At 43.6% G+C, this 24,537-nt stretch overlaps 4 protein-coding genes and 1 pseudogene across 4 annotated transcripts; 3 read left to right on the forward strand and 2 right to left on the reverse strand.

Moving 5' to 3' along the window:
• Window positions 1-384: 384 nt before the first annotated feature.
• LOC143221455 (battenin-like) lies at window positions 385-1,409 on the reverse strand (the record flags this gene model as incomplete). The annotated part of the gene is made up of 2 exons (XM_076446899.1): window positions 1,282-1,409; window positions 385-543 (listed from the first exon to the last, which is right to left on the reverse strand). Coding segments are annotated over exons 1-2 (287 nt in total), but the record flags the coding sequence as incomplete, so codon positions are not given.
• Window positions 1,410-12,200: 10,791 nt separating this feature from the next.
• On the forward strand, window positions 12,201-13,624 carry LOC143221457 (tRNA (cytidine(32)/guanosine(34)-2'-O)-methyltransferase-like). The gene is made up of 5 exons (XM_076446900.1): window positions 12,201-12,321; window positions 12,391-12,460; window positions 12,555-12,754; window positions 12,831-13,225; window positions 13,298-13,624. The coding sequence occupies exons 1-5, from the start codon at window positions 12,201-12,203 to the stop codon at window positions 13,622-13,624; spliced, it is 1,113 nt and encodes a 370-aa protein (XP_076303015.1).
• A 320-nt stretch (window positions 13,625-13,944) lies between these two features.
• On the forward strand, window positions 13,945-15,975 carry LOC143221458 (uncharacterized). Its single transcript, XM_076446901.1, has 4 exons — window positions 13,945-13,959; window positions 14,052-14,292; window positions 14,391-15,524; window positions 15,593-15,975. Exons 1-4 carry the CDS (start codon window positions 13,945-13,947, stop codon window positions 15,973-15,975), a joined length of 1,773 nt encoding a protein of 590 aa, XP_076303016.1.
• Window positions 15,976-16,474: 499 nt separating this feature from the next.
• Window positions 16,475-17,236, forward strand: LOC143221456 (putative U3 small nucleolar RNA-associated protein 11 pseudogene; annotated as a pseudogene).
• Window positions 17,237-17,440: 204 nt separating this feature from the next.
• LOC143221459 (uncharacterized) lies at window positions 17,441-18,467 on the reverse strand. Its single transcript, XM_076446902.1, has 5 exons — window positions 18,386-18,467; window positions 18,164-18,298; window positions 17,874-18,051; window positions 17,641-17,792; window positions 17,441-17,592 (listed from the first exon to the last, which is right to left on the reverse strand). The coding sequence occupies exons 1-5, from the start codon at window positions 18,465-18,467 to the stop codon at window positions 17,441-17,443; spliced, it is 699 nt and encodes a 232-aa protein (XP_076303017.1).
• Between the last annotated feature and the right edge of the window lie 6,070 nt (window positions 18,468-24,537).

Raw genomic sequence — 24,537 nt, forward strand, 5'->3', positions numbered from 1 at the left:
AGCATCGCTAAGATCAGAGAGACACAGATAATAAATCGTTATCGTGTTCGCTAGACGCGCGTAAAGAAGGAACAAGCGAGAAAAAAAGATACGATGCTTCTCGTTCGCGGCTAACTCTCAAACGCGAGCACACCGATACGCCTCCGTCTCTGTTTGACGGGAGGCTGTGCTAACAATGAGACAGCTGAAGAAAAATGGTAAAAGACACGACGAGCCAGAACTCGCGTGTTATGGTCGCCGATAGAACAGACAGATGGCAAACGACATGAAAGACACGCGAGCGCGGGCGATTATCGAGAAAGAATAAAACAAAAAGAAAAGAAAATATAAAACAGACTGCATCGACGAAGGAGACGAGGGAGAACGAAGAAAGGGGGTACTTACTTGGGGTACTGGTGACTGTAACTCAGCAGAGTAACTTCTCCCAAACCGGAAGAGAGTGACGTTAGAACGACGCCCAGAATGGCGAGCCATTCAGTAGTGCTCAACGACACCACGAGGAATCCTGCAGCGGAAAATAACACACAGGTAGCCAGTCGAGCACTGTAATTAACGATTCGATTAATCGATTAGCGTTTCATTCACGGGAAATAGCGACGAGCCCGCGGAGGGGCACGACTCCGGAGGTGATCCGTCCCACAAGGAACCGCGTGTATCCGCGGCCCCCGTGCCCAGAGAAAGCAACGTTTAAAAGAATACCAGAGGTATCAAATGCGTGTGACGAGAAGCATATATGACGTCAACAGCCACCCACGCTCTCCTATCCGAAAGGAAACGCGTAGCCGTACGCTGGATAATGTCATTTTCGTTTCGTAAATCGATCTATCCGACACATCCCAAGACGCGCTCGCGTCCTCGCCCTATTTTCTCCTTTGTTTCTCGAACAATCTAAATCGATATCGATATCGAAACGGTACAGAGAAAGCCTAAGATAAGATAACGCGCGGATTCAAACTACGTCGAATCCCGGAATCGACTCGTGCAGCATGAGATGTAGCTGAAAACCGATATAAGAACCGTGACGTCGCGGTTTCATCCCGATACCGTTCCAAAAGCTCCTCTCATCGCGGTAATTGCCCAAAAATTAAGAAATTAAGCCACCCCACGTTCCCTGACCGTTCCGTTACCCCGTCGTTGCTCTTTCTCCCAGTGCTCGTACTGACAATCCGCGCGAACGTTTCCGCGCGACGCCGCGTTCGACGCGGGATTTGCGATGAATGAACGATCAATGGTAGACATTAAGACGGAGTATGGAAAGGAGAAGAAAATGTGGATACTCACTGTACGTAAAACGGCAGGAACGGTGTGATTATTTTCACCGCCAGCGACGGCAGAATATCCGCCAGCAATATGGCGCCGGTGGACAGCGTGTTGCAGGATCGGACCCCTGTCACGTTCGCCGTTATCATCGTGCCATTCGCGAATTCCGGCCCAAGATCCTTGATATAGACGAAGCGGGACGAACAAGAAGAGAAGAGAAAACGAATGTAATGCGAACTCCGCTTTGCATATGCCGTGTAAGCTTGTTAAGAATCGGCTTCGTCCGTTATTTTCCCACAATTCGGCTTCGCCTGTCCGATGTACAGTCACGGAAGTTATCTTACCGCGGTATCGGTATTTCACGGACATTACCACCTTGAACGCGTGGAATATTAATCTCCGCGGTTGTTCCCGACTTATGTAAGTTAATTCGCGTTCGCGAGCGTGCTGGAATCGCGGTCGAAAGGCGCAACGAAGAAGCGGGAGAGGCGAGATGGCTGGTTCATAACACGATGCGAAACGTACGCATAGATTTGTCGATGACATAACGAAAATTCCTCGCACTCGAGAATCTGTTCGCTCTCCAAGACGTAATTCAGCTTAATTGTTCGCTGCTCTAACGACTTTTTCCCTGCCCCCTGCCCCCCGACGCCGGCTCCCTCTTCTTCTGTTACTCCTTATTAGTAGCTGTCTCGGTTTCGCCTCGCCTCGCGAACGAGGATCACGAGGGGACGTAGTTAAACGAGGCTATTAATCGTCGTGACGAACTGGACTCGTTGTCGCCAGACACCATAAAGCGAAACGCGGACTAATTAAATCGTAAAGTTTTATGGCCGGCTTAGAATTTCAGCCGCGCGATACACTCGGCTATCGCTGCCGATTGCCTCAGATTAGCAAGGCATCGATTACGACTCTCTCCTCTCTGTCTCTCTCTTTCTCTCACTTTGCTCCGAATGCGCCCGTATCGCTTGCACGGGCTTTCGAAAAGCCGCGCGAGATATTTTTCCACCGGTGCGCAAATATCGCTTGCAATCCTGGCTAATCGCTGGGCGTTCCAACGCTCGCAAATACGCGCGATAACGTCTCGCTAAGGAAAACAGAAAAAAAAAGCAACAATGAGCCTTGGGAAAAAGGCGCTAAAAAGAACGGTAGCAGGAAAGAAACGCGTACCTCGTTAACGTCGGCAGATTAACCTGCGTTACGGGAAACCGACCCATTGGTCTTACTCGATCGAGATCGAGATCGATAGGAAAGACTATGGAGAATCGATGATTCGACGATAATGCGAATCGCTCGGAAATTGGACATCGAACGCGTCCGACGAAGCGGACAGCTGCGTGGGCGTAAGTTGCTAGCCAAGTCACCGACCAACGACGATGCAACGTTTTAGAGCCGATGTAATAACTACGCGTTAGAGAGGAGGAGCCGCGAAACTTTCGACCAATAATGGCCACATTCCACCGTGCTCCGATACGCAAAAGTATCAGCTGCAGTTTCCGCTTCTTACTTCTCTCCACCGACTTTTCCATCGGCCCACGCACTCGCGTGGCAATCGGAGCGAGCGAGAACACAAGTCCAATCGATAGAGGAATCTAATCGTCGTAATACGGCCTGTCAGGTCGTCGGGTGATTCATCGAGCCTTACGCAGCCGAGGCTTTACCAGAGTGCGTGCACGCCCGTGCGTTCCTCGAACGACGCCGCGTTCATCGCCGCGAACGACGCCGCGAACGACGCCGCCAACGACGCCGTCAGCGGCCACGAGTGTATCTCTGTCGCGTCGTTATCGGGATATATCGTCATTGTCTTTGGCAATTTATCGCCGCGGGTAAACACGAGAATCTCGGAAAGCTTTGTGCAAGACAGAGCGTCGGAACGCGGTAGCGATTACGCGTCGTTTCGTAATCGGCCGGCGTCGGCTCTAGCAACGATTGGGGGCGGTCGATGGACAGACGCGAGGCGATCGAAAGGTTTCGCGGGCTTAAACCGATCGACTTGGAAGACCGAGGGATTCAGGCCAGTCGCGAAACGGTAAAAACGGCCGTAGACAACGGAACAGACGAGAAAATCACGGGGGAATAGCGTTGGTCGCGGCTCGACGCGGCGTGTCGTCGCCGGAAACGACGACCCCGTCGCGGCGCTCGATTCCGCGACGCTTTACCGGAGTCTCGTCCGGATTCTACGAATATGGCGTTACGGTACCGTTAATTATAACCGTGTGACTGCACCTCGGGCTTAAGGCGACTCTAAAAGCGGTAGTTAGGTATTCTCGTTGCGCGCCTCGAGTTTCGCGCGCTCGTTCCTCTATCCTTCGGCTTTTTTCCCTTTCCCCTTCGGTTTTTCTCCCTTTCCCGCCGGGGGGATAAAAGCGAGGAAAAACGATAGGCCGAAGAAAATCAGCGGGGAAGAGAAACATATCGAACCAGTTCCCTTTCCCACGTCCATGGCAACCCCTCCGCGGCGCGAAGCGAAGCGAAGCCGATTCGCTAACGGATCGATCAAACAGCTCCACCAGATATACTCACCGTCGCGCCGAATTTGCTCTCGAGGATATCGTGCGCGGCGCTCAGCATCACCACGTATCCGTAATTGTTGCAGAGGCCGAGCACCCAGAACGCAGCGAAATTTCGCCATCGTGACCGCACCGCCACCGATTCCTCGTCGAACGCGTCGGTCGTCCGCCGTTCCGGGGCTGTCAACGGTTTCCCCTTTGCCATCCTTGCCACCAGCGGTATGTCCTCGTGCCTCCTTGTCCTCTCTATCTTTCTCTCTCTCGAATCCCACGCCGTCCTTCCGACCTTTCCCTTCTCTACCTAACTTCCACGCCCTCTGCCTTTATTTGTCTTTTCTCCAGCTGCTCTCGACCTTTCCCTCCTTTCCTTCGACTACCAAACTCCTTTCCAGCCCCTTCCTCTCTCTCTTCTTCTTCCTCGTAGATCCTGTTCCACCTTTCTCTCTCTCTCTCTCTCTCTCTCTCTTTCCTCTCAGAGTTTACGCTCCGAGTCTCTATCGGAACAGGCCTAAGTGGAGCACGTGGGCCTTCTAAATCTGTTCCACGTTACGATACGCCGCCGATCCCGTCCTTCTCTTTCCCTCGTTCTCCAAGATGACGCACTCCCGCGACCGCTTCTTTCTTTCGCCTCCTCCTCTTTCCCTTGCCGCTCGCGCTTCTCCTCCTCGTCCGAACGGCTCTAGAGCAGAGTCAGCGCACGGGCAAGCAAGCTTCGAGAAACTTCTCTCTTCCTTTCGTCTCGGTGTTTCCTTTCCGTTCTCTCTATCGTCAGGTATAACGTGCGGCCGCGAGCTTCCGCCGCTTCCACCTTATCGCCCGATCTTATTCGACGAAACCGAACGCGTTATTAACTCCGCTGCCGTGTCTTCCTCGATCTAGACGCTTCCTGCTCCCAGACCTTCTCTCTCCCCGCGCCTTTTTCCTCCGATCGAAGGATCGTTGTTGGCTAGGCGAATTTTTCTCTCGTCCAAGTTCAGAACCAAGGTCTCCACCACCGATTCGACCGATCAAGGTTCCGCGAGAGCGAACGCGCGCGATCCTTTTACCCGCGAACGGAAAATCGGTCGAGATGCGTCCTCCGCGGCTCGGACGCTATTTACGGTCGGTCGTTTCGAGATTTATCTTTGGCTACTCGAACGAACGGTGGACCGTAGAACCGAGCGGGAGATCCCGGTCGAAAATTATGCGAAATTACGTCACGCGAACCGCGACCTATGCGAACGCAACGGGTGCCTCCCGGCCGCGGGTTCGACGTATACAGACCGACCAGGTTCGTTTTTACCCGGAACCCCTACCTCTCCGGTTTTATGGGAGAGTCAGCACCAGCTACCGCACCGACGATAGCAGTCTCAGCGCTGACCAAGCTTCGAGAAACTTCTTTCTCGCTTTCTTCACCACGGTTGCACGCTCGATTCCAGATGATCCTCGCTTTCTCGTGGCCACGCGACCGTTCGATCTTGTGGATAGATCCACGCCAAGTTGTCCACTCTTCCTCGCGTGCCGTCCCTTTTATCTAAGGACGCCTCGCTTATCTTCCAGCGGTTAATCAATCTCGATTCACCGAATGCCTGTGTAATCCGCGAATCGTGCCAGGAACTCTCCCCCTTTTCTCTTCTTTATCCGTTTCCACCACTTCGATCCACGCACGGTTTAATCCCCGATGGCCTCCGGAAAGCGGGTTGGCAGGTCCGACGTTTCCTCGGGAAATCGCTCTGCGTCGTCGTGGTCGTGCTCCAAACTGTTGAAACAGGAAAGGAAACGCGCAACGGCGTCGATTAGAATGGCAGACCCTACGCGAGGGAAAAGCAGAGGAAAAAGCTGAGGGAAAGAAAAGCACGCACGCGTAGCATCGACAACTGACTTCGAAGGTGTTTCGTTGGCGAGTAGAGAAGCTGCAGGTGTGTCGAGCCTGATCCTCGCGGATCGCGCACCCAATCGTGATCGAATTAGGCGTAATCGGTGGCAATTGTGGAAGTGGACGGCGGGAAGGAAAGAGGAGGACGGAAGGAGAACTGCGTTGCGACTTTGATTTTCATGTAGCGACGAAACGGAAGAGGTAGGGGCTACCGCGTCAGTGGTTTTATTCCGCGCGATGAATAGACCCGAGGCCCGGAAAACGCGCCCAGATCTCATTAAAACGCCGTCCTCGCGCGCTTTTTCCTATTCTGCGGACGATCAAGCTCGACTGCGTTCCTATCCGAAGGATTATTCCCTCCTCGATGCGACCAACGTCGTTCCGACGATGGATCTCGATATCGTCGACCTTCTGACGATCCCGCTTACGCGCGAGAAGCGTCGATCGAAACGTCGCCAGCGATATCAACGTTACGACATGGCTTATCTGCTACCTACGATACCGAAAACTCGCGACGTTCTTCCCTCTGCATGTCGTTCTGACACACGAGTCATCGAAACGACGAAGTTTAGCCAAGCGTTCGTCCGCGATCGAGCGTGTTCGTTTTATCGCGTTCGTCTGAGGCCTCCGATCGCCGGTCGCTTATCGCGTCAGATAGCTCGGAGCAGCTTCCGGCAGCTAGTCCGTTTTCCTCGATGGCGTTTCTAGGTTCTAGGCTCGGCCGAGCTGCGAGAATAATAGCGGTTGCCGGGGCAGGCACACGCGCCGGAAAGTTGGCCGACCAGAGCCGATCCGTTTCCACGATAACCGAGTTCACAGTCGTTTCGCGGTCATGCCGCTTTTTCCACGCGATCGTCCACCCATGGGCCCTGTGTTCTATTATTCTCTCTCTTTCTCTCGTGCCTTTCTTCTCCCCGTTCTTCTCTGTCTCTCTTTCTTTTTCCGCGGTGAATGAGCCCCGTGAAAGGCGGCGCTACGAATGACCAGGCCGAAGCGTGACTCATTAGCCGTTTCGCGGAAGCGAATTTTTCGAATCGATCCTACCATCTCGTACCGAACTTTCCAATTTTGCATCGACCAGCCAGTCGTGCCGCGATGAGGGAAATTGCTCGTCAAGGAAGAAGACACGAGGGAGCGCGATGAAGGACAGGGAAGATCGTCGCGAGACGAATCCGAGTCTCTGACCGGTCGACGCGGATTTTCGCGAAGTGAAAGGTATCTAGATCAACGATGAGCGCCCGCTGTCGATGGCAGAAACATCGAAAGTCCAAGCTGGAGAAGCGATCTAGCGTTATACGCGATGCGAACCGCTGTGAAGCAACGATTTCTCGGACAGCTGAGACGATAGCGGTTCGGATAGCGGAAACCGTCGAGGGGAAGAGACAAGGGGCGCGTCAAGTCAGCTGCCGATTGCGATTCGTGTACACTGTTCGCGAATGGAAATTGCGAGGGGAAGAAGATACGGGAACACTCACCTATCCGCGTTACGTTAGTCCTCGGATAAAGGGCCCACTGGGTCGGGTGACAGGGGCTGGAATGGATCTAAAAGTCCTCGTAAAGGTACGAATATCACGAAGCACAGGTCACAGAGCGGTAAAGACGATCTCGACGACGAAACGTATCACAGCGGAGTCTCGTTCGAGATCCAGGAGTTTCGAGTTCTTCTTCCTGGTGCTAAACGATCGTCGCGCACAACACAGGCTCCCCTCAAAGTGTCCTAAACGGAAGATCGATAGACTCGGCTCGGCAGAGTCCGCGAGGGGATCGTAGCTTCGAGAAAAAGTTCGATGCACCGATGGGAGCTTGAGGATTCTGTAAAAAGAGAATTCGAGAACGGATTCTCGATGCTCGTGCAACGCCAATGTGTTCTTCCTTCTCCTACACCTTCTCTCGTCTCTTCCACCGTTCTCCTTAATCGTCTTTCCTTTTGATCAATGATCGCTGTTCGATCTTATCGGCGCTTGATCGACGCGTGTGACTCGCAGCGAACGAGACACAGACCGACTGAGTTTGCCTCGCAGCTGCGATCGTAGTAGCACGTGGTTGTCGCGGCGAGTTTCAGGTTCGAAATAAATAAGCTCCAGGCGAAATCAGCGAGTTATACCGCGGCGACGCAGGCGCGACCGCCTTCGAACTCGGCTCGGCTCGGCTCGGCTCCGCCGATCGGCAATATGCATTCCGCTCGTGCACTCTGCCCCCGAAGCGTTCCACCAGGCCAGACCGGACCAAGCAGTCGGCTCACGACCGCCGAGCCGGTCGATTCTTCCTCCATCACACGCTTTTCTCGCTCCCTTCCCTCCCCTTCCCGTCCCTATCCTTCCCTTCCCTTTCCATCCCTTCTCTTCTCGACCCTTCTCTTCCCTTCTCTTCGGAGCTCGGTCTTCGTGTCGACGAATGGTTGCCAGCGTCGTCGCTCCGCTTCCAAACAAGCGTTTTCGACGCGGTTACGCCGCAGCAGTCCGCTCCGGATCAAATAGCTCTGATTAATCGCCGTACCCCGCGATGGGCCTTTAATCGAATTTTATTGCCAGCCAGACCGTACCGATCCATTCGCTAGACGCGTTGTATCACTCGCTGAAAATAGACTCGTTGCACCCACATCGATTGCACCCCGAACTCGCGATACCGCTGTTCGTGATTCACGAGCGGACAATTTCGCGGTATCGACGTGTCATTAACTTGGTCTAACGACCAGGACAGGGAACGCAGGTAACGATCGACCGGTTCCGTTTCCGTGACTCGTCGATCCGACTGACATTACGAAACGCGTTACGCTGGCGAAGGTAGAAAACCGGGCGATGAGGAGAGAGAGAGAGAAAAAGAAAGAGAGATTCGAGGGGAAGCCTGGAAGAACATGGACAATAGAGAAAGACTCGGCCGAGAGGAGCAGGTATCGGCCAGGTGACTGGTTCACGGTTGTTTCCGTGAAATCCCATCATGGAAGACTGAGCAGCTCGGCCTTGAACTGAAATTCGTTTTCAGGATAGATCTCACGCGAGCTACGAAAATCTTGCGCAGAGCGCAGGAAACGCGGCGAAGAAACGCGAGCCGCGCAAACGACACTGGCAATCTTTCTTAATTCCGTTTCACGGTGCATGGCTCTCAATTAGTGTGTCACTTTCGTGACGGACACGTGCAACTTATTTTCCTACGTAGGTTTTCCGCGACAAGCGAAGGTCGTGCCTCGGACACGCTTGGCAATTGTATCGTGACTGATCGTCCTCGTGGTCGTCGTCGACGTCGCCGTCGTCTCGGCGCGTCCTTTGCTCGCGGACCGTTAACGACGTCGATTGCGATTCCGTCTCTCTCGGTCCGGAAACTGCAATTTCGGTCGAACCGTATGCGCCATCCTCGAATTACCTATTTCTTCGAACTGCCTCGTTTTCATTTCCCTTAGCCACGCTCCAACGCCAAGGTATTTACGACGATAACGAGCTCGGACCGATAAAAGGGAAAGTAATCGACACGCGTCATATCGATTACGTTTATCGAGACTGACAAAACGTCGTTATCGAACTGACAGGTGAATGACCAGAGAGAATCGGCCATCGAGGTTCCTCGGACACCTCGGAAGGTCCTCGCAATTCCGTTTCCTACAGTTCGGCTTTATTGGTCGAGCAATGCCAAGCGATATTAATTCGGTACGGTGTGCTTCCTAGAGAAAACAGTGTCAGGGTTAACCGAAGACCTTCTCTGCACCGTGCATAATAATATTTCGTACATTTCTCGCGGGACTCCCCTCGAAGGGGACCACAAACCAGCTCGACCCCGTAGCTCATCTGCTCGCGGAACGCGTGCGCGCGACACATAAGCGTGTCTTCGTTCGTCCTTTTTCTCGCGGAATGACAAACTGTTCCACCGGGTCCAGATGGTCGAGACCTCGGTACCAACCAAGATCGATAGGCCGGACACGGACGGAAGGGAATTTCCTGAGACGCCATTTTATTTTTAGCCAGGCAGCATGCAGCCGCGTACGGCGCCGGAATGAGTTCTTTCAGCGTTCGTTTGAAGCGGCGCGAAGTGTCCCGGCACGGGAAGGCGCTCGTTGCAAAACCGCTCGATTAAGGTCACAGTTGATGAAATGTATTAAGCCAATATCTTTTGAACCAGCGACCATGCGAGAGCACGCGTTATCAGAAGATGCTAGGGCAAAAGGCGCGGGATCGCGGCGCCGCGGAATCCCGCGGGCCAGAAATAACAACTGGGTCATTTTAGAGTTTCCACCGGCAGTTCATAACCGGCGAGAAGTCCACGTGAACCTCTCGATCAGATTCTTGTTCGTAACACGGGGTCAGCGTAATACACGCGGAGCCTCGTCGTTAGAAGCTGCAACTCTCGCGGGTTATTCGCTCGCCGTCCAGCGTTATGTAATTTCCGCGAACAACAAACTCTCCTTCGAGACTACACGCGAGGAACGAGAATCTTTGAGAATGCAAGTTCACGCGGTTCCAGGCGTGTATTAGAATCCGCTCAGCGGCGGAGACTATTGTTCGCGCGAATGAGCAACTATTTCTGGCAAAGCTCGCGTCGCGATAACCCCTCGATATCGGATCACCGTCTGTGTACACGAGTTTAACCCGCAAGTAAACGTAACGTGTACCGAGCATAATCGGTCGACACGATCGACTAACGATCGATAGCAAGCCTGATAAACCCTTATTTTCCCGATTTTCCTGCGATTTCGCTATCGTTTCTCCTTCGCCTGCCACGCGCCAAGAAATGTTCCACGTTCCTGAATTCTTCGTCGCGCGAATCCCTCGAGATTCGCTATTTTCCAATAACCAGATGACTTTTCGATGGGATAACGATGGAGATGATTAACCGTGATAATGGAAACCGATAAAAACACATAGCTTCTTCTGTAATTCCTATTGTTTACGTTCCTCTCGCCGAGTACTTGTCAAGTTATCACGTGCGCTAAATACCAAAGGTCTTCAAAAATCGATAATAAAGAGACTCGTTAGAAAACAAGCGTAGGCATAGACGTAGTTGTTGTTAAATTTATATATCGATGTTGCATCACGATTGCGTAGAATGGACAAATACGTAAGAAGCGGCGAAAAAAAGGAGAAGAAAAAAATGTGCGCCACGCCTCGTTTGAAATTCACGGCCCGTAAGCTCATTACGGACCCTGTTTCCTCTATTGCGAGTGAATTATGCAAAAAGCACCGGCTGCGCGTTACCATCGTCGTCTTATCCACCGTGTATCTGCATCAAATCGGCCCCGAGGAACGTTTGGTAACGTGCATGGTAACGATTCGCGATCAACGGGATCATCCTTCCCTCCTCTCTCTCTCTCTCTCTCTATTTCGCTCTCTCGTTCTGCATATTCGTGCATTTTTCTCTTATCGACTAGATTTTTCGCCGACGCGACAGAAACGCGAGTATCGAAAAACAAACGACCGGTTCAACGTTTGACGCGTGGAAATAATCGACGCCATTGAATCGTCGAAAGTTCGAAAAGGCCATCTGCAAAGAATACGCTCTGCAACGTAAATCAGCGAGGGCAGATTTTCGCGGCTGTATACACGCCTCCTTCCACACACACAAACGCACACACACATTCACGGGATTGTTGTACGTTTGGCGAGAACGTGCAAATACGCGATTACGTAAGAACGGCACTTGGCCGACTCGCGTTTCCGACAAACAAAAATCCCCCTCGTTTTCGCAGAAAATGGAGTAAACGTTGCTAATTGTCCAATGCAATTGGTATCCGCTGTTATGCGATCGCGATGGGAAAAAAGAACGAATTTTTTCGCGTTCCCTGTTCAAAGGAGGATCTAAATGAACGTCATATCGTCGGTATTTTGTGGAAAACGAACTTAACGTCGACGATGGTTTGCGGTAATGATAAATCACGATTAGATACCAACAGGATTGTATCTGGAAATAGTTTGGTTTTTTCATCGAAAGGGGAATTCCATAATTGAAAAATTAATGTGATCGCCGAGAAGATTTACGATGTTTATGTACAGGAGGAACTAGAGCGCGTTTAAAACCCGCAATTTTCAAATACTTTTCACGATGCATCATCGTTGCGTGTGGGAATAACAGCGGCTACTGTCATCGTGGCTACTATTCGCACTATGATTAGAAAAGATTTTACAATTGGTCTTGAAAGAGCCTATTGGCCTTCATTGTGTAACATTTTGTTCTACTTTAATTGCTTCGTTTACCAGCGTTTCGTTACGCTTGATAGAAACCCGATAATGTACGTGAAAATGTTTTTCTCCAATGACGCGTTCAATGGTGGAAAAACAAGAACGTTTAAATAACAAATAGAAAATAATTGGTTTTATCTTTAGCCACGTTTATTTTCCTTCATGGTTCGACGCGTAAATATTATTTCCTGATCTAGAGATTATAATACGCGTGTTCGTAGAGTAAAGAATGCTGACTGAACAAATATTGAATTTGGCGGCTGTTCCGGCAGTAGTACCAACCGATCGAACTCTGACACTCGAAGTTACAGCTCCTGCAAAAGTCACCATGTCCGTCAACGTGACGATTACGCGAACCTAACCAAAACGTGTAACGAAAACAAACAATAATCGAGTATATATTGTTTAACTATGGGGAAAACATCAAAAGACAAACGAGATATATATTATCGACGAGCAAAAGAGGAAGGATGGAGAGCGAGAAGTGCTTTCAAATTGCTCCAAATAGATAACGAGTGTCACATTCTAGATGGTACGTATATAAAAATACTTCCAGCGCTATTACAATAAAATCCGATACTTTGTTTATATGTCAAACTAGGAGTGAATAAAGTTGTGGATTTGTGTGCCGCACCTGGTAGTTGGAGTCAGGTTTTGTCACGGAGATTAACGTACGTTTCAGTTTGTTTACAACGTTCTGCTCGAAAATCGTGTTTCGCGAAACATTCAGATATCGATTACATTTCTTGTCATGATAATTTGCAGCGAAAATTATAAGAAAGCTTTGGAGAATGGCGATGCAACACCGCCGAAAATAGTCGCAGTGGATTTACAAGCTATGGCACCATTGGAAGGAGTGATTCAAATTCAAGGAGACATCACTAACATTAACACAGCGAAGCAAATTGTTTCCCACTTTGACAATGAACAGGCTGATTTAGTTGTTTGCGACGGTGCACCTGATGGTAAGCTCAAATTGATATATTATTCCATTGATCCAAACTGAATTATAAGCAATATTTACTAAGTAATTACTCACAGTTACAGGCCTGCACGATATGGATATTTATATTCAGTCTCAGTTATTACTAGCAGCTCTAAACATTACTACACACGTACTAAGGCAAGGAGGCACTTTTGTAGCAAAAATATTTAGAGCCAAGGATGTAACGTTATTATATGCTCAGTTAAAAATATTTTTCCCCTATGTTTATTGCACGAAACCCAGTAGCTCTCGCAATTCAAGTATAGAAGCATTTGTAGTCTGTAAAGATTATTCTCCACCAGAGGGTTATAAACCTCATATGCTGAATCCCCTCTTAACGCATAAACCATGCGATTTCGATGAGCTTACTGGAGTTAACAGACTCATTGTTCCATTCGTTGTTTGCGGAGATCTTAGTCAACCTGATTCCGATACGTGTTATCCGCTGGATGTAAGTTATTCGAACCCGTTATTATCGCGTGATATTACTCTCAAAGATGCTTATCTCTATCTTTTGTTTCAGTTCGAGGGGAAGGAATACACGTACCACGAGCCGGTACAGACACCGATTGCTCCACCGTACCAAGAAGCACTGGATTTATTAGAGGACAGAGATACCGATTTCAGAAGGTCTGATGTTAACGTAGTGGTAGACAATCTAAATTTCATGACCATCTCGGATATTAAAAAGCAAGCTAAACAGAAACATACCCAGAAAAGCGAAAGCAAAGCAACCAAATCGCAAGATAGCAAAAGAGATGATAGTAGCGAAGACGTGTTGGGACTTGATCAATTAATGCCTTTCGACTTATTCGATGAATCTACTAATAAAGATAACGCTGACGCGTAAAATTTGCATATCGATTTTATATCGTAAAACATTGTAAATATATCATTTATATCGTAAAATTGATTTCTATTCTGTATTCTCGTTCAATAAAGACATCTATCGTTTAAACGATAAAAATTTACATTTACTTTTCAATTTCTATTCCCGCTTTGGTAAATCGACATCCGTCTGATTTAACAGCACAATTCAAACGTGTATCATGTGACGGAAAGATTTTTTTTACATACGAACATTATATATGTATATATACTTTGCGTTGTATTGTCTACGATATAATAGTAAACATTATATCGTCTTAGTTGCGACGACCTCATCCAAACATGACTTCACAAGAGGTATTTATTCAAAGATTTTTCCAATTATGCTTCTTACCATTTCGAGCGAGAACTACGATTCCTGTTTGCTGCAAAATTTGTGCTCCGAACAGAGAAGCCGGACTTGTTACGTGTGCAAGAAGCTATTCTGCTGTGCAACGTGCCGTGAACGACATGAGGAGAAGAAGCACACGAAACGTCAACCAAACTGTCCATTTTGTGCGAACGAGAAAGTTCCATTAAAAGCCTTCGAAGATCAGGCGCTTCTCTATCACATAGTAACCACTCATTTACCTCTCTATTGCTACCTGTGCGGCGAAACTTTCAAGCAGAGCAAAGATTTGGAATCGCTGGGTGAGTATCTTCGTAATATACTTTATTTTCTCTTCGACTGTTCGATCGATATTTTAATCGATAACTCAAACTCACCCTGATGTTTTCCATTAACAAAGGCACGTGCAAGTGGTGGAAATCTTGGCACCGTTTCTCGGAACAAAAGTCGATACTAGGTACACCACCTTTGACCTCGGAAGGAAAGGAATCATCTGAATACAATGGCAAATTCGGTTCATTGACCTCTCCTCCAGAACTTTACAGAAACACGAGCACGCCTATGGTCGTCGGTCAAAAGACCAGTTTCGACTTCAAAACGCCCAACGCTCCGAACTTCTCCCTGAAAACCTCCAAGATTGATTCCGCGTCGGTGCAAAGCAGGCAAACTTGTAGCGGTTTACAAGGAAGCAATTTCAACTGCGACAGCTCCAACAGTAATTACATGAGCCTTCCCTCGGCCAGTGTACAAAAGTCAATACCATTGATTTTACTACCATCGAGTCGCGGTGAGAAAGAAGAGCTTTCGAGGAACAAGTCGCAAAAACAAGATATCATGAAGGAGAAGAACGATAGTCGATCAAGCGAATGTTACGTAGATAACAACTGCGTGGAGGATATGGAATTGACTAATATCGAGAACGATGTGTTACCAGACTCTCAGAGTTTAGAAGTCTGGCAAGGCGAGAGACGTTCGGAATCCTTGAAGAAAGTTCGATTCTCTGATGAATACGAGACTCCTGCGGAGCATCCTACCTCGATGGCTACTTTCAATCAGACAGAGAACGAAGAATATTTCGAAGCATGCGACACGTTGTCCGAAATGAAGGAGTCTCTGGAAAAATCGCAGATCAAGATTTATGAGGATAACGCGAGAAATATGGAGAAAGAAAATAACAGCTCAGAACGTAACGTGAACGATAAACAACAGTCATCTAGTACCTCGCGAGTAGTGATGATGGTGGTCGTGGAGAATGATTCCAACGCCTCAACTTCCGACTTAATCAACTCTGGTTTAAGGAAATTGAACCATGTCATTTCCAATACGAACTTCTCCACCAACAGCCAGAGTTATTCTAGTTGCAGTAGTTCGTTAACGTCGGTTGATAGCTATTACTCGTACTCAAACGACGCGAATAACCCACCTAGTAAAAGTTCAAATACACCACCGAATAGCAATGCCGGTAGCAGTGGTTCTACTGGATTTTTATCGGTGGTCACTAATGCGGTGAAAAGTGTCATCAAAAATTTCTCCGGTATGTATATAGATATGTTTTAGAAGTAAAAATTAAAAAGTAATTTGTACCTCTTATTTTCATCGCAGCGTTAGATTTCTCCAAGAACGTCGAGGAAAGAGAAGTTTCTTCAAGGGAAAACATTGCTCTAACGCCCTCTGTTTCGGAATCTTCCGCTTTACAAAGGCCAGGAAAAAGACCAAGAGATGTTACCGATCCTGCGCCTTCGATGCCACGGCAAACAGGCTTCGTCGTTCCTCAAAATGAGATCAGAAGTCCTCTTGCGAAACGTTATTGCGGATGGTACAACATTAAAGGGCGAAAACCAATCGCGAGAATGCGAGATCGGCAACACCTGTCACCTCGTGGGGTATCGTCGGAAACTCAAGTTTTCCATCAGGGATCGTTGTCAGTTGGCAATACGATATTACCTCTTCCTGACAGAGCGCATCAGTCTACGCAGACCGAATGATATTTGATGATAATTCAAATTTTAACGATTAATTTTTCGATATTATATTTTACTTATAAACTATAAAATGTTTTACCTTGTGATATTCAATAATTATATTTATTAATTTATAATTTCATTATTGCCGCCGATTATCTTTTTGTTTCGAGATATTGATATATAAATTGTAAAATTTCTTTCTTAATAAACGAGAAAGTATTTAATTGAACGATTTGAATTCCTCAGTTCCTATGGCGCTACCATCGCATCAATCGAGCGTATGTTGTCAGCGTTTGAGGTTATGTTCTTCAGTGTCACGACGTTCATTTGACGATAGGTTTTTGTAAATAAGGTAATTGGTTTTAATTTAGTCGTGCATTACGTCCGAGTAAGTTATTTTATTACTTCGAGTCTTATTTTTAATATATACAAGATATTTGATTACTAAAGAGATATTACCTATCGACGCCTTATCTATCGATACCTTAAGTATCTTTTTTACATTCTTTCAGGTTTAACGATGTCTTCGTGGAAAAAAGCAGCAAAATCCACGCAAAAAACTCATCGTGAAAGACATCAACCCGAAAGTCGTCAACATCTGGGTATTTTGGAAAAAAAGAAAGATTATATTGCCAGAGCCAGAAATTATCAACATAAACAACTAACTTTGAAAGTTTTGCACAAACGTGCGCTCAACAAGAATCCAGATGAATTTTATTACCACATGATTAACTCTAAAATTCATGGTGGAGTCCATATAGAAAAGAGGAAAGATAAAAGTTATACACCGGAACAAATACAATTAATGGAGACACAAAATATTACATATGTTGCACATAAAAGAAACATAGAAGCAAAGAAAGTAGATAGGTTACAGAGTCAATTACACATGATAGATGTTGCAAATGAAACTAAGAACAAACATATATTTTTTGTCGACAATTCAAAGGAAGTAAAAAACTTTGACCTCGTTAAAAAGCTAGATACACACCCTGCATTGATATCACGGCGTACAAACAGACCAAAATTGAGTAAATTAAAGGATATGAAACTGCCAGAATTAGACAAGTACAGCTTGCGAAAGATTGAATCTGCTAAATTTCAAGCTTATGAAGAATTACAAAGGAGGGTAGACAGAGAGAGGAAATTGACAGTTGTACAACAGAAATTAGAAATACAGAGAGCATTAAAAGATAGAAAAGGTAAAAAGCCAAAATTAATAAGTAAAGGGACAATTCATGCTGCCCCTATTTACAAATGGGAATATGAAAGAAAACGATAACTATTATTATTAATATTTGTATTCAAGGTATATTTCCAATAAATCTAATTCTTATGAAAGTAATCTGTTCATTAAATTTCTTAAGTTTGCGTATATTATAACTATGGTATAATGCCTTCCCAACTAAAATCACTTGAATTCTAATCTAATTAACAGTTAACTTTTATGTAGTTGCCTATTGATTAGTGCTTGATTTATTATTATTTAATCGATATCCACAACCGTTGTCATACTTCCTGGTACCGTTATTACTTCCACATCGTTTGGCGTAGTAGTCTCTTCAGTTTCCACCACAGTTGTCATCTTCGTCGTGGCCTTTGTCGTTTGACTAGTAGCCATTGTTGATGTCATTCCAGCTTTCATCGTCGTGGACATTCCACTTTTCATCGTCGTGGACATTCCACTCTTCATCGTCGTGGACGTTCCATTCATTCCCGGCATCGTTCCGTTACCTGGTATTGTAGGCAACTCGGTTGATATACTGATACAATCGTAATTTAATTGCCAAAGCCGTTTCTTCGATAAAATATCCAAGCGGAGGCAAGCAGTGATCGATCTTCGAGCAAAAATTAAATAACATGTCACGAACGTAATAGAGCATTGCTTTCGTTGAAAATTGCGTTCAAATATGTCTCACCTGGGAAATTTATTGAGCTCCAATACGTTTATGCACGCATACGAGAAATAACATCTTGGTATGTTGGTACAAAATTTTAATGGCTTGTAATCGGTAATCGTGCTGGCTCTTAACGTATCGGAATTTAACATCACATCGACATTCAATCCGTTTCTTTGGTAGGTAAAATTAACGCAAACTGTGTTGAGAGCGAGATAAATTTAAAAGAAGATTAGATGCGAAACGATATAAACGTGATGAGAAATAGCTAGAAGAGCAAGAAGACGATTATCATACGACGAAGAGCTTACGATTCTTTTCCGCCTTGGTGTATAAAATGACAACGCTTTGACAGCAGGAGCAGGAATAAGAAGTTTTACAAACACAATACTTTTGAAACGTCAAAGTTGTTCTATAACCCAGAAATCCTTTCGATACAGGATATCCTATTGTAGAAGTATGTTTTGTAATTAAAATTCACGTGAAAATAAATTCGTACGGTTGTAGAAAACAGAAGACGAAAAGAAACTAACTTTCTTCCGTAGCACCACTTGCCCCATAGAAGATTAAACGGAAGAAGAACGAAATCAGGACACTGTATATTCTAGAATCCATGCTTAGAGTCCTCCGGTGGACTTTTTCACCGTGGCACAACCACAATTCAACTAAATGGATAAATTACATATCTCGCAGTTATACTAACCAGTATCGACAATTGGTGTTCCACTAAACAATATTTCCTCGTCTCGGTGGTTACTCCACAGGATGTAATTATCGAGGTATAATAAAAAAAAAAATAGCTTCTGAATACGCCTATTTATTCGTCCCTTTTCCCAGATAACGCACATTATTTCCAGTCAATAGCTTCGAATAAAATATACCGTCGGACGAGTTATTTTAGAGAAAATATCCTAATAATTATACTTGTTCAACGTGAATTTTCATCTGTAATATCATAGGGTTTACATTTCTAAAAGCGAATCCGTAATCAAAATTGCCCTATCACTTTCAGTTTCAGAAAATTAAGTTCTTTCAAAAACGTACGATTTTCGACTAGAATGAGGTGATACATAAAAAAAATAGAACACTAAAAGGGACATTTTTGTAAGGTACGAGCGTACTTTCTACTCATTATTATATGTACAAACTATATATTATAAGAGAATTAAACCTTGAAACCTAAAGTTGAATTGAACGATTTTCAACGATGTTCCATGGTGCCCTATGTGGCAAATAAAGTGGTACTCGCAATTCCAATCTAGCTTCTAAAATACCGAAAGATAGCCTTTTAGAAGCCAGATTCGAATCGCGAGTACTGCGTAGCTCTTAGCTTGGCATCGTTTGTCAAGGATGAAATTATCGAATAATTAAAAAATTAGAAAATAAAGAAATTATAGAGAAAAATATAGAAATACATCTTTGACAAACGATGCCAATTACCAGGTCTCACCACGTGGAGGTGGCTACGCTATCGAGACCCGTGCCTGAAACATCAGAAAAATATAACACAAAACATGATGCAAAACATAGCAGAATATATAATAGAATATAAATCATAAAATAAATTTCAATATAAATTACGAAATATAAATACGACACACGAGCTGCCTCTTACGGCGCTTTGAGTATCGCAAAAATAGTGGAAAAGTGCAGACGAGCTGCCTTTTACTATTGTGATATGTAATAATATATAATTTTCTCAATACGACTCGCAAGCTGCCTCTAATGGCGCTTAAAATGTCGAAAAAATAGTGGAAAAAGCAGCCGAGCTGCCTTTTATTATTGTCATATGAAATAAGATGTAACTTTTTTAAACGACACACGAGCTGCCTCTTATGGCGCTTAAAGTGTCGAAAAAATAGTGGAAAAAACAGCCGAGCTGCCTTTTGTTATTGTGATATGTAATAATATGTAATTTCTCAATACGACTCGCGAGCTGCCTCTCATGGCGCTTAAAGTGTCGAAAAAATAGTGGAAAAAGCAGCCGAGCTGCCTTTTATTATTGTCATATGAAATAAGATGTAACTTTTTCAAACGACACACGAGCTGCCTCTTATGGCGCTTTGAGTGTCGCAAAAATAGTGGAAACGGTTCTACGTCTCGTAACAATAGTATTATATTTCTCGTGATTCTGGCTTTTTTAATATCATATCAAAAAGCCAAAAAGTTTAAATTTTCGATCGCGATATATCGAATTTCAAGGGATGAACCCTCGAAACAACATTACATAAATGCGCATAAATAAAAAGAAACAACTTGCGAGTTGTAATGAACAAAGTATCGAGCATAGAGATAGAAATGGTATTGAAAATAATATAAAAAATGTTTATATTTCTAATAAGAATTAGAAATATTTTTTACCTAGAATCGAATACGCGATGTAAAAGAAAGCCCTAGATAGATTTAGCAAATATATTCCACAAACATATATTGCACGAGTACTATCGTACATTAGTACATTAGCACTCGATTAATAATAAAAGAAATAATAAAATACATATAACAATAAAATAATAAAATACAACCAGTCACCCGGCCGCTTTCGGACCATTCGTCCTACGACACGACGGGTGACCAGAGGAATCGTAAACATGCGACTTACCGTTCGTTGACTTCCTTCATTCACGAAATAGTTCTGGATCCTTCCAATGTCAGGTCGTCCATTTACAGATGTCAACATTGGCTGGAGTTCCTTCCTTCTTCGTTTCCGAACACTCAAAACACTCGCGATATCGCGGACGCGACGAAACTTGCTTCGACCGGCATCGAGTAAAAAAAATCGCGTACAGAATCGTTCGAACGTGTGCGATTTAGTTAAACGTTTGATTATAAATTAAAAAAAAAAAAAAAAAAATTATCAAGTGTTAAACATATATAAATAAATTAAATAAATAATTAAAATAAAAAATAAAAAATAAAATAAATTAATAATAAAATGAAAAATAAAAAATAAATTAAATAAATAATTAAAAGTGAATAAAAAATAAATAAATGGAATAAATAATTAAAATGAAAAATAAAAAATAAATTAAATAAGTAATTAAAAATGAAAATTTAATAAATATATTAAATAAATAATTAAAAGTGAATAATAAATAAGTAAATTAAATAAATAATTAAAAATTAAAAATAAATACTTAATTAATTAAATTAATTATTTATTCAATTAAAATAATTAATTAATTAATTAATTAATTAATTAATTAAAATAATTAATTAATTAAAATAATTAATTAATGAAATAAATAATTAATAGTGAATAATAAATAAGTAAATTAAATAAATAATTAAAAGTTAAAGATAGATGAATAAATTAAATAAATAATTAAAAGTGAAAAATAAGTAAGTTAGTTTAGACGGTTCGAGTACCGAAGTACGCGTCGCGACGACCGAGAAGCAACTGAGGGTCACCTATACCTGCCGGTGCCTATAGCGACCGAGGTCAAACGAAGGTTCGCGAACTCAACCGATTTTCAAAGATTCCCGAATCTTTTATAATACAATAGTTATTACATAGTTTATTGCAAATATACGCTTCGTATTATTTTCAATAACAATGTTTATATTAATTTGCATATGTACATGTGTGCATATGTATTTTTTCATATAAAAAAAGCCATGTACTTTCTCGTAACAACAGTTTTTAACATATAAGTGTTTAAAACAACATTCTAAACTAAAAAAAAGAACGAATAACAGTAAAAATTGTTATGAACCAAAGGGACCATATACCCCCCACCCATTATTCATCTTACAACAATCTAAAATATACGTTTTTAATAAATTCTTCGAATTTATAAACTTATATATATGTATTATACGTCCAATATATCTTGCTGTATTTATAGAATTTCTTAAAATTATGTTTTATGATGGAGATCAGAATTTTAACGTTTTAAATTTTATAACAATATAACAATTATATATGTATATACATATCTTATTATTAGTTTTACGATTAACTTCAATAATTTGTAATGTTTTTCTACGGGAAATTAAACACTTTTTAATTTGTTACTTTTCTAACAGAAACATATTTCAAATTGTTTTTCTATCAATAATAAATATAACAGACATAGTATGATATTCTACATCGATACTTGAGACAATGACTATTCAAATATCAAATATCTTCGCGGGTTGGTCGCTTATAAAATGTCCACCAGCAGCCAACTTCCAGTCGATACCGAATCGAAAAAACCGGTAACACGAAGCGGTATATTTTTGCATGTAAAGGGAAAATATCATTGTCTCCTTGAGACATTTCGTGAAACGGTATTATCTATGATCGATATTTGAATTGCTGCAAATGACAATGTATATATTCAAGGATAATAATAAGCAGCATTCGGTATTAATTCGTATCGTGAGAAGTACAGGTTACTTTGAAACATTGTCGTAATATAAACGAATGAGACACAGAATAAATTAACTACCTTGATAAATGGATAGAACTTTATCAAGATTAAAACGTCTAACTGTTAACATTTGTTTAATATTACTTTATTATGTGTGAATCGAAATGAGGATATATGATGCTCTAACGAAGGGTGCAAAGTGCGACGAGGGAAATAAAGTGGTGTGAGTGTGATGTGAGAAATAAGGTGGGCTGAGTGCAAGTGATTCTGGGTCCTAGATTTTGATTCTCGAGTAAGATATTTGATTATTACAGTATCGGGAAGACAGTATTCTAATAGAATCACTAGCTTTTTTTTTAATCGAGTCTCGATTATTCGAAATATAAATACTGACAGGTGGAGAAGTCGTGTAACGTACCGCCTAATTGACTGTAAGGTTTATTTTTCGTATAATTCGGGTTTTTATCACGATTTTTTCTGATCACTGTGTAGTGCCGAGTGTGTGCTAATGGGATTACTGATTTTTTTGTGGATCTCAGGTTGCGTTTTCTTAATATAGGCTCTGACAGGTCGGGAGGGTAGAGAGCGTGCTGTGCACTCGTGGTTTCTGGCTTATCTTTCGCGTAATTCGAATTCTTATCACGATTTTTTCTTATTACTCTATAGTGCCGAGTGTGTGCTGTTAGGATAAGTGATTTTTTTGTGGATCGAAAGTCGGGTTTTCGTAATATAGGCTCTGACAGGTCGGGAGAGTAGAAAGCGTGCTGCGCACTTGTGGTTTCTGGCTTATCTTTCGCGCAATTCGAATTCTTATCACGACTTTTTCTTATCACTGAATAGTGGCGAGTGTGTTCTGTTAGGATAAGTGATTTTTTTGTGGATCTAAAGTCGAATTTTCTTAATATAAGCTCTGACAGGTCGATAGGGCAAAGGGCGTGCTGCGCACTTGTGGTTTCTGGCTTATCTTTCGCACAATTCGAATTCTTATCACGATTTTTTCTTATCACTGTGTAGTACCGAGTGTGTGCTGTTAGGATAAGTGACTTTTTTGTGGATCTGAAATCGGGTTTTCTTAATATAGGCTGTGACAGGTCGGAAGGGTCGAGAGCATGCTGCGCACTTGTGGTTTCTGGTTTATCTTTTGCGCAATTCGGATTCTTATCACGGTTTTTTCTCATCACTGTGTAGTACCGAGTGTGTGCTGTTAGGATAAGTGATTTTTTTGTGGATCTGAAGTTGAATTTTCCTACTATAAGCTCTGATATGTCAGGAGGGTCGAGAGCGTGTTGCGCACTTGTGGTTTCTGGCTTATCTTTTGCGCAATTCGGATTCTTATCACGATTTTTTCTTATCACTGTGTAGTACCGAGTGTGTGCTGTTAGGATAAGTGATTTTTTGTGGATCTGAAGTTGAATTTTCTTAATATAGGCTCTAATAGGTCAGGAGGGTGGATGGCGTACTGCGCACTTGTCATTTCTAATTCTAATACTAATTTACACAATTCCTTCGTATCTTACGTCCAAATTTATATCAAAATCACAAGCTTACATCTCACTCGAATGCAATTTGAATCTCTCAAGTTATAGTTCTTTTTTAATTTCGAATAAAAGTTTCAAATTTAAACACGAGTGAAATCCAAATGTTCGCGTGCGACTCATAATTGCTAATTCAAATTGAGATTCAAATTGGAACACATTTCAATACTCGTCATTTCGGTCGAATCCTTGGCGATGGCCGTAGAGAAAGTAAATGTTGAACTCCTCGATTTCGAAAATAGTCGTTGCATACGACTCACAGGCGACTGCGCCTAATTTATGCTCTACATTCTTCGCTGCATGCATCTGTCCACGTTCGTTTCGACTTTCCGCAATCACTATCCTTCTTGTAACTTGCTTTCTCTTCGACACGAGCCAAGGTGCGACCACGTTCTCGGTAACGTTTTCATTACCTCTGTCTGAGTCGAATGCAAATCGTTTGTCCAGGTAACAAAGCGTCGTTAACCCGTATCATTTTCTTCGTTGATCTGCCATTTTCTTTTTCTTTCGGGAACGACCATAGTCGTTGATCGATGGTACTCGCATCATTTCCTATCCACTCTTCTAGTCGCAATATATCAGGTCGTTCGAAAAGCCATTTCGTTTCTTTTTCTTTTTTTTTTATGCAGCTTAAGTGTGAAGCTAACTGTGAAAAAATACAATTAGGTCCACTATTAGGAAAAAACGAAATGACTTTCCGAACGACCTAATATCATCGATAGCGGTAATTAGCAAGCAACGATAAGCATTATTCCGATTGGCAGTTAGCGATCTACTGTATAGTAATTCGAA

Source organism: Lasioglossum baleicum, unplaced genomic scaffold (assembly GCF_051020765.1).
Source record: "Lasioglossum baleicum unplaced genomic scaffold, iyLasBale1 scaffold2420, whole genome shotgun sequence".
NCBI classification, from domain to species: domain Eukaryota; kingdom Metazoa; phylum Arthropoda; class Insecta; order Hymenoptera; family Halictidae; genus Lasioglossum; species Lasioglossum baleicum.

Excerpts from the sequence above, each read along its gene's own strand:
- LOC143221459 (XM_076446902.1), bottom strand. The coding sequence starts at position 18,467 with ATGGATTCTAGAATATACAGTGTCCTGATTTCGTTCTTCTTCCGTTTA. Across the intron at positions 18,052-18,163 it reads CACCAAGGCGGAAAAGAATC|TTTGCGTTAATTTTACCTAC; the intron begins GTAAGCTCTTCG and ends CTCTCAACACAG. Across the intron at positions 17,793-17,873 it reads GAGCTCAATAAATTTCCCAG|ATCGATCACTGCTTGCCTCC; the intron begins GTGAGACATATT and ends TTTTGCTCGAAG.
- LOC143221458 (XM_076446901.1), top strand. Across the intron at positions 14,293-14,390 it reads CAAAGATTTGGAATCGCTGG|GCACGTGCAAGTGGTGGAAA; the intron begins GTGAGTATCTTC and ends CCATTAACAAAG. Across the intron at positions 15,525-15,592 it reads TGTCATCAAAAATTTCTCCG|CGTTAGATTTCTCCAAGAAC; the intron begins GTATGTATATAG and ends TTTTCATCGCAG.
- LOC143221457 (XM_076446900.1), top strand. The coding sequence starts at position 12,201 with ATGGGGAAAACATCAAAAGACAAACGAGATATATATTATCGACGAGCA. Across the intron at positions 12,322-12,390 it reads CGAGTGTCACATTCTAGATG|GAGTGAATAAAGTTGTGGAT; the intron begins GTACGTATATAA and ends ATGTCAAACTAG. Across the intron at positions 12,461-12,554 it reads GTTTTGTCACGGAGATTAAC|CGAAAATTATAAGAAAGCTT; the intron begins GTACGTTTCAGT and ends GATAATTTGCAG.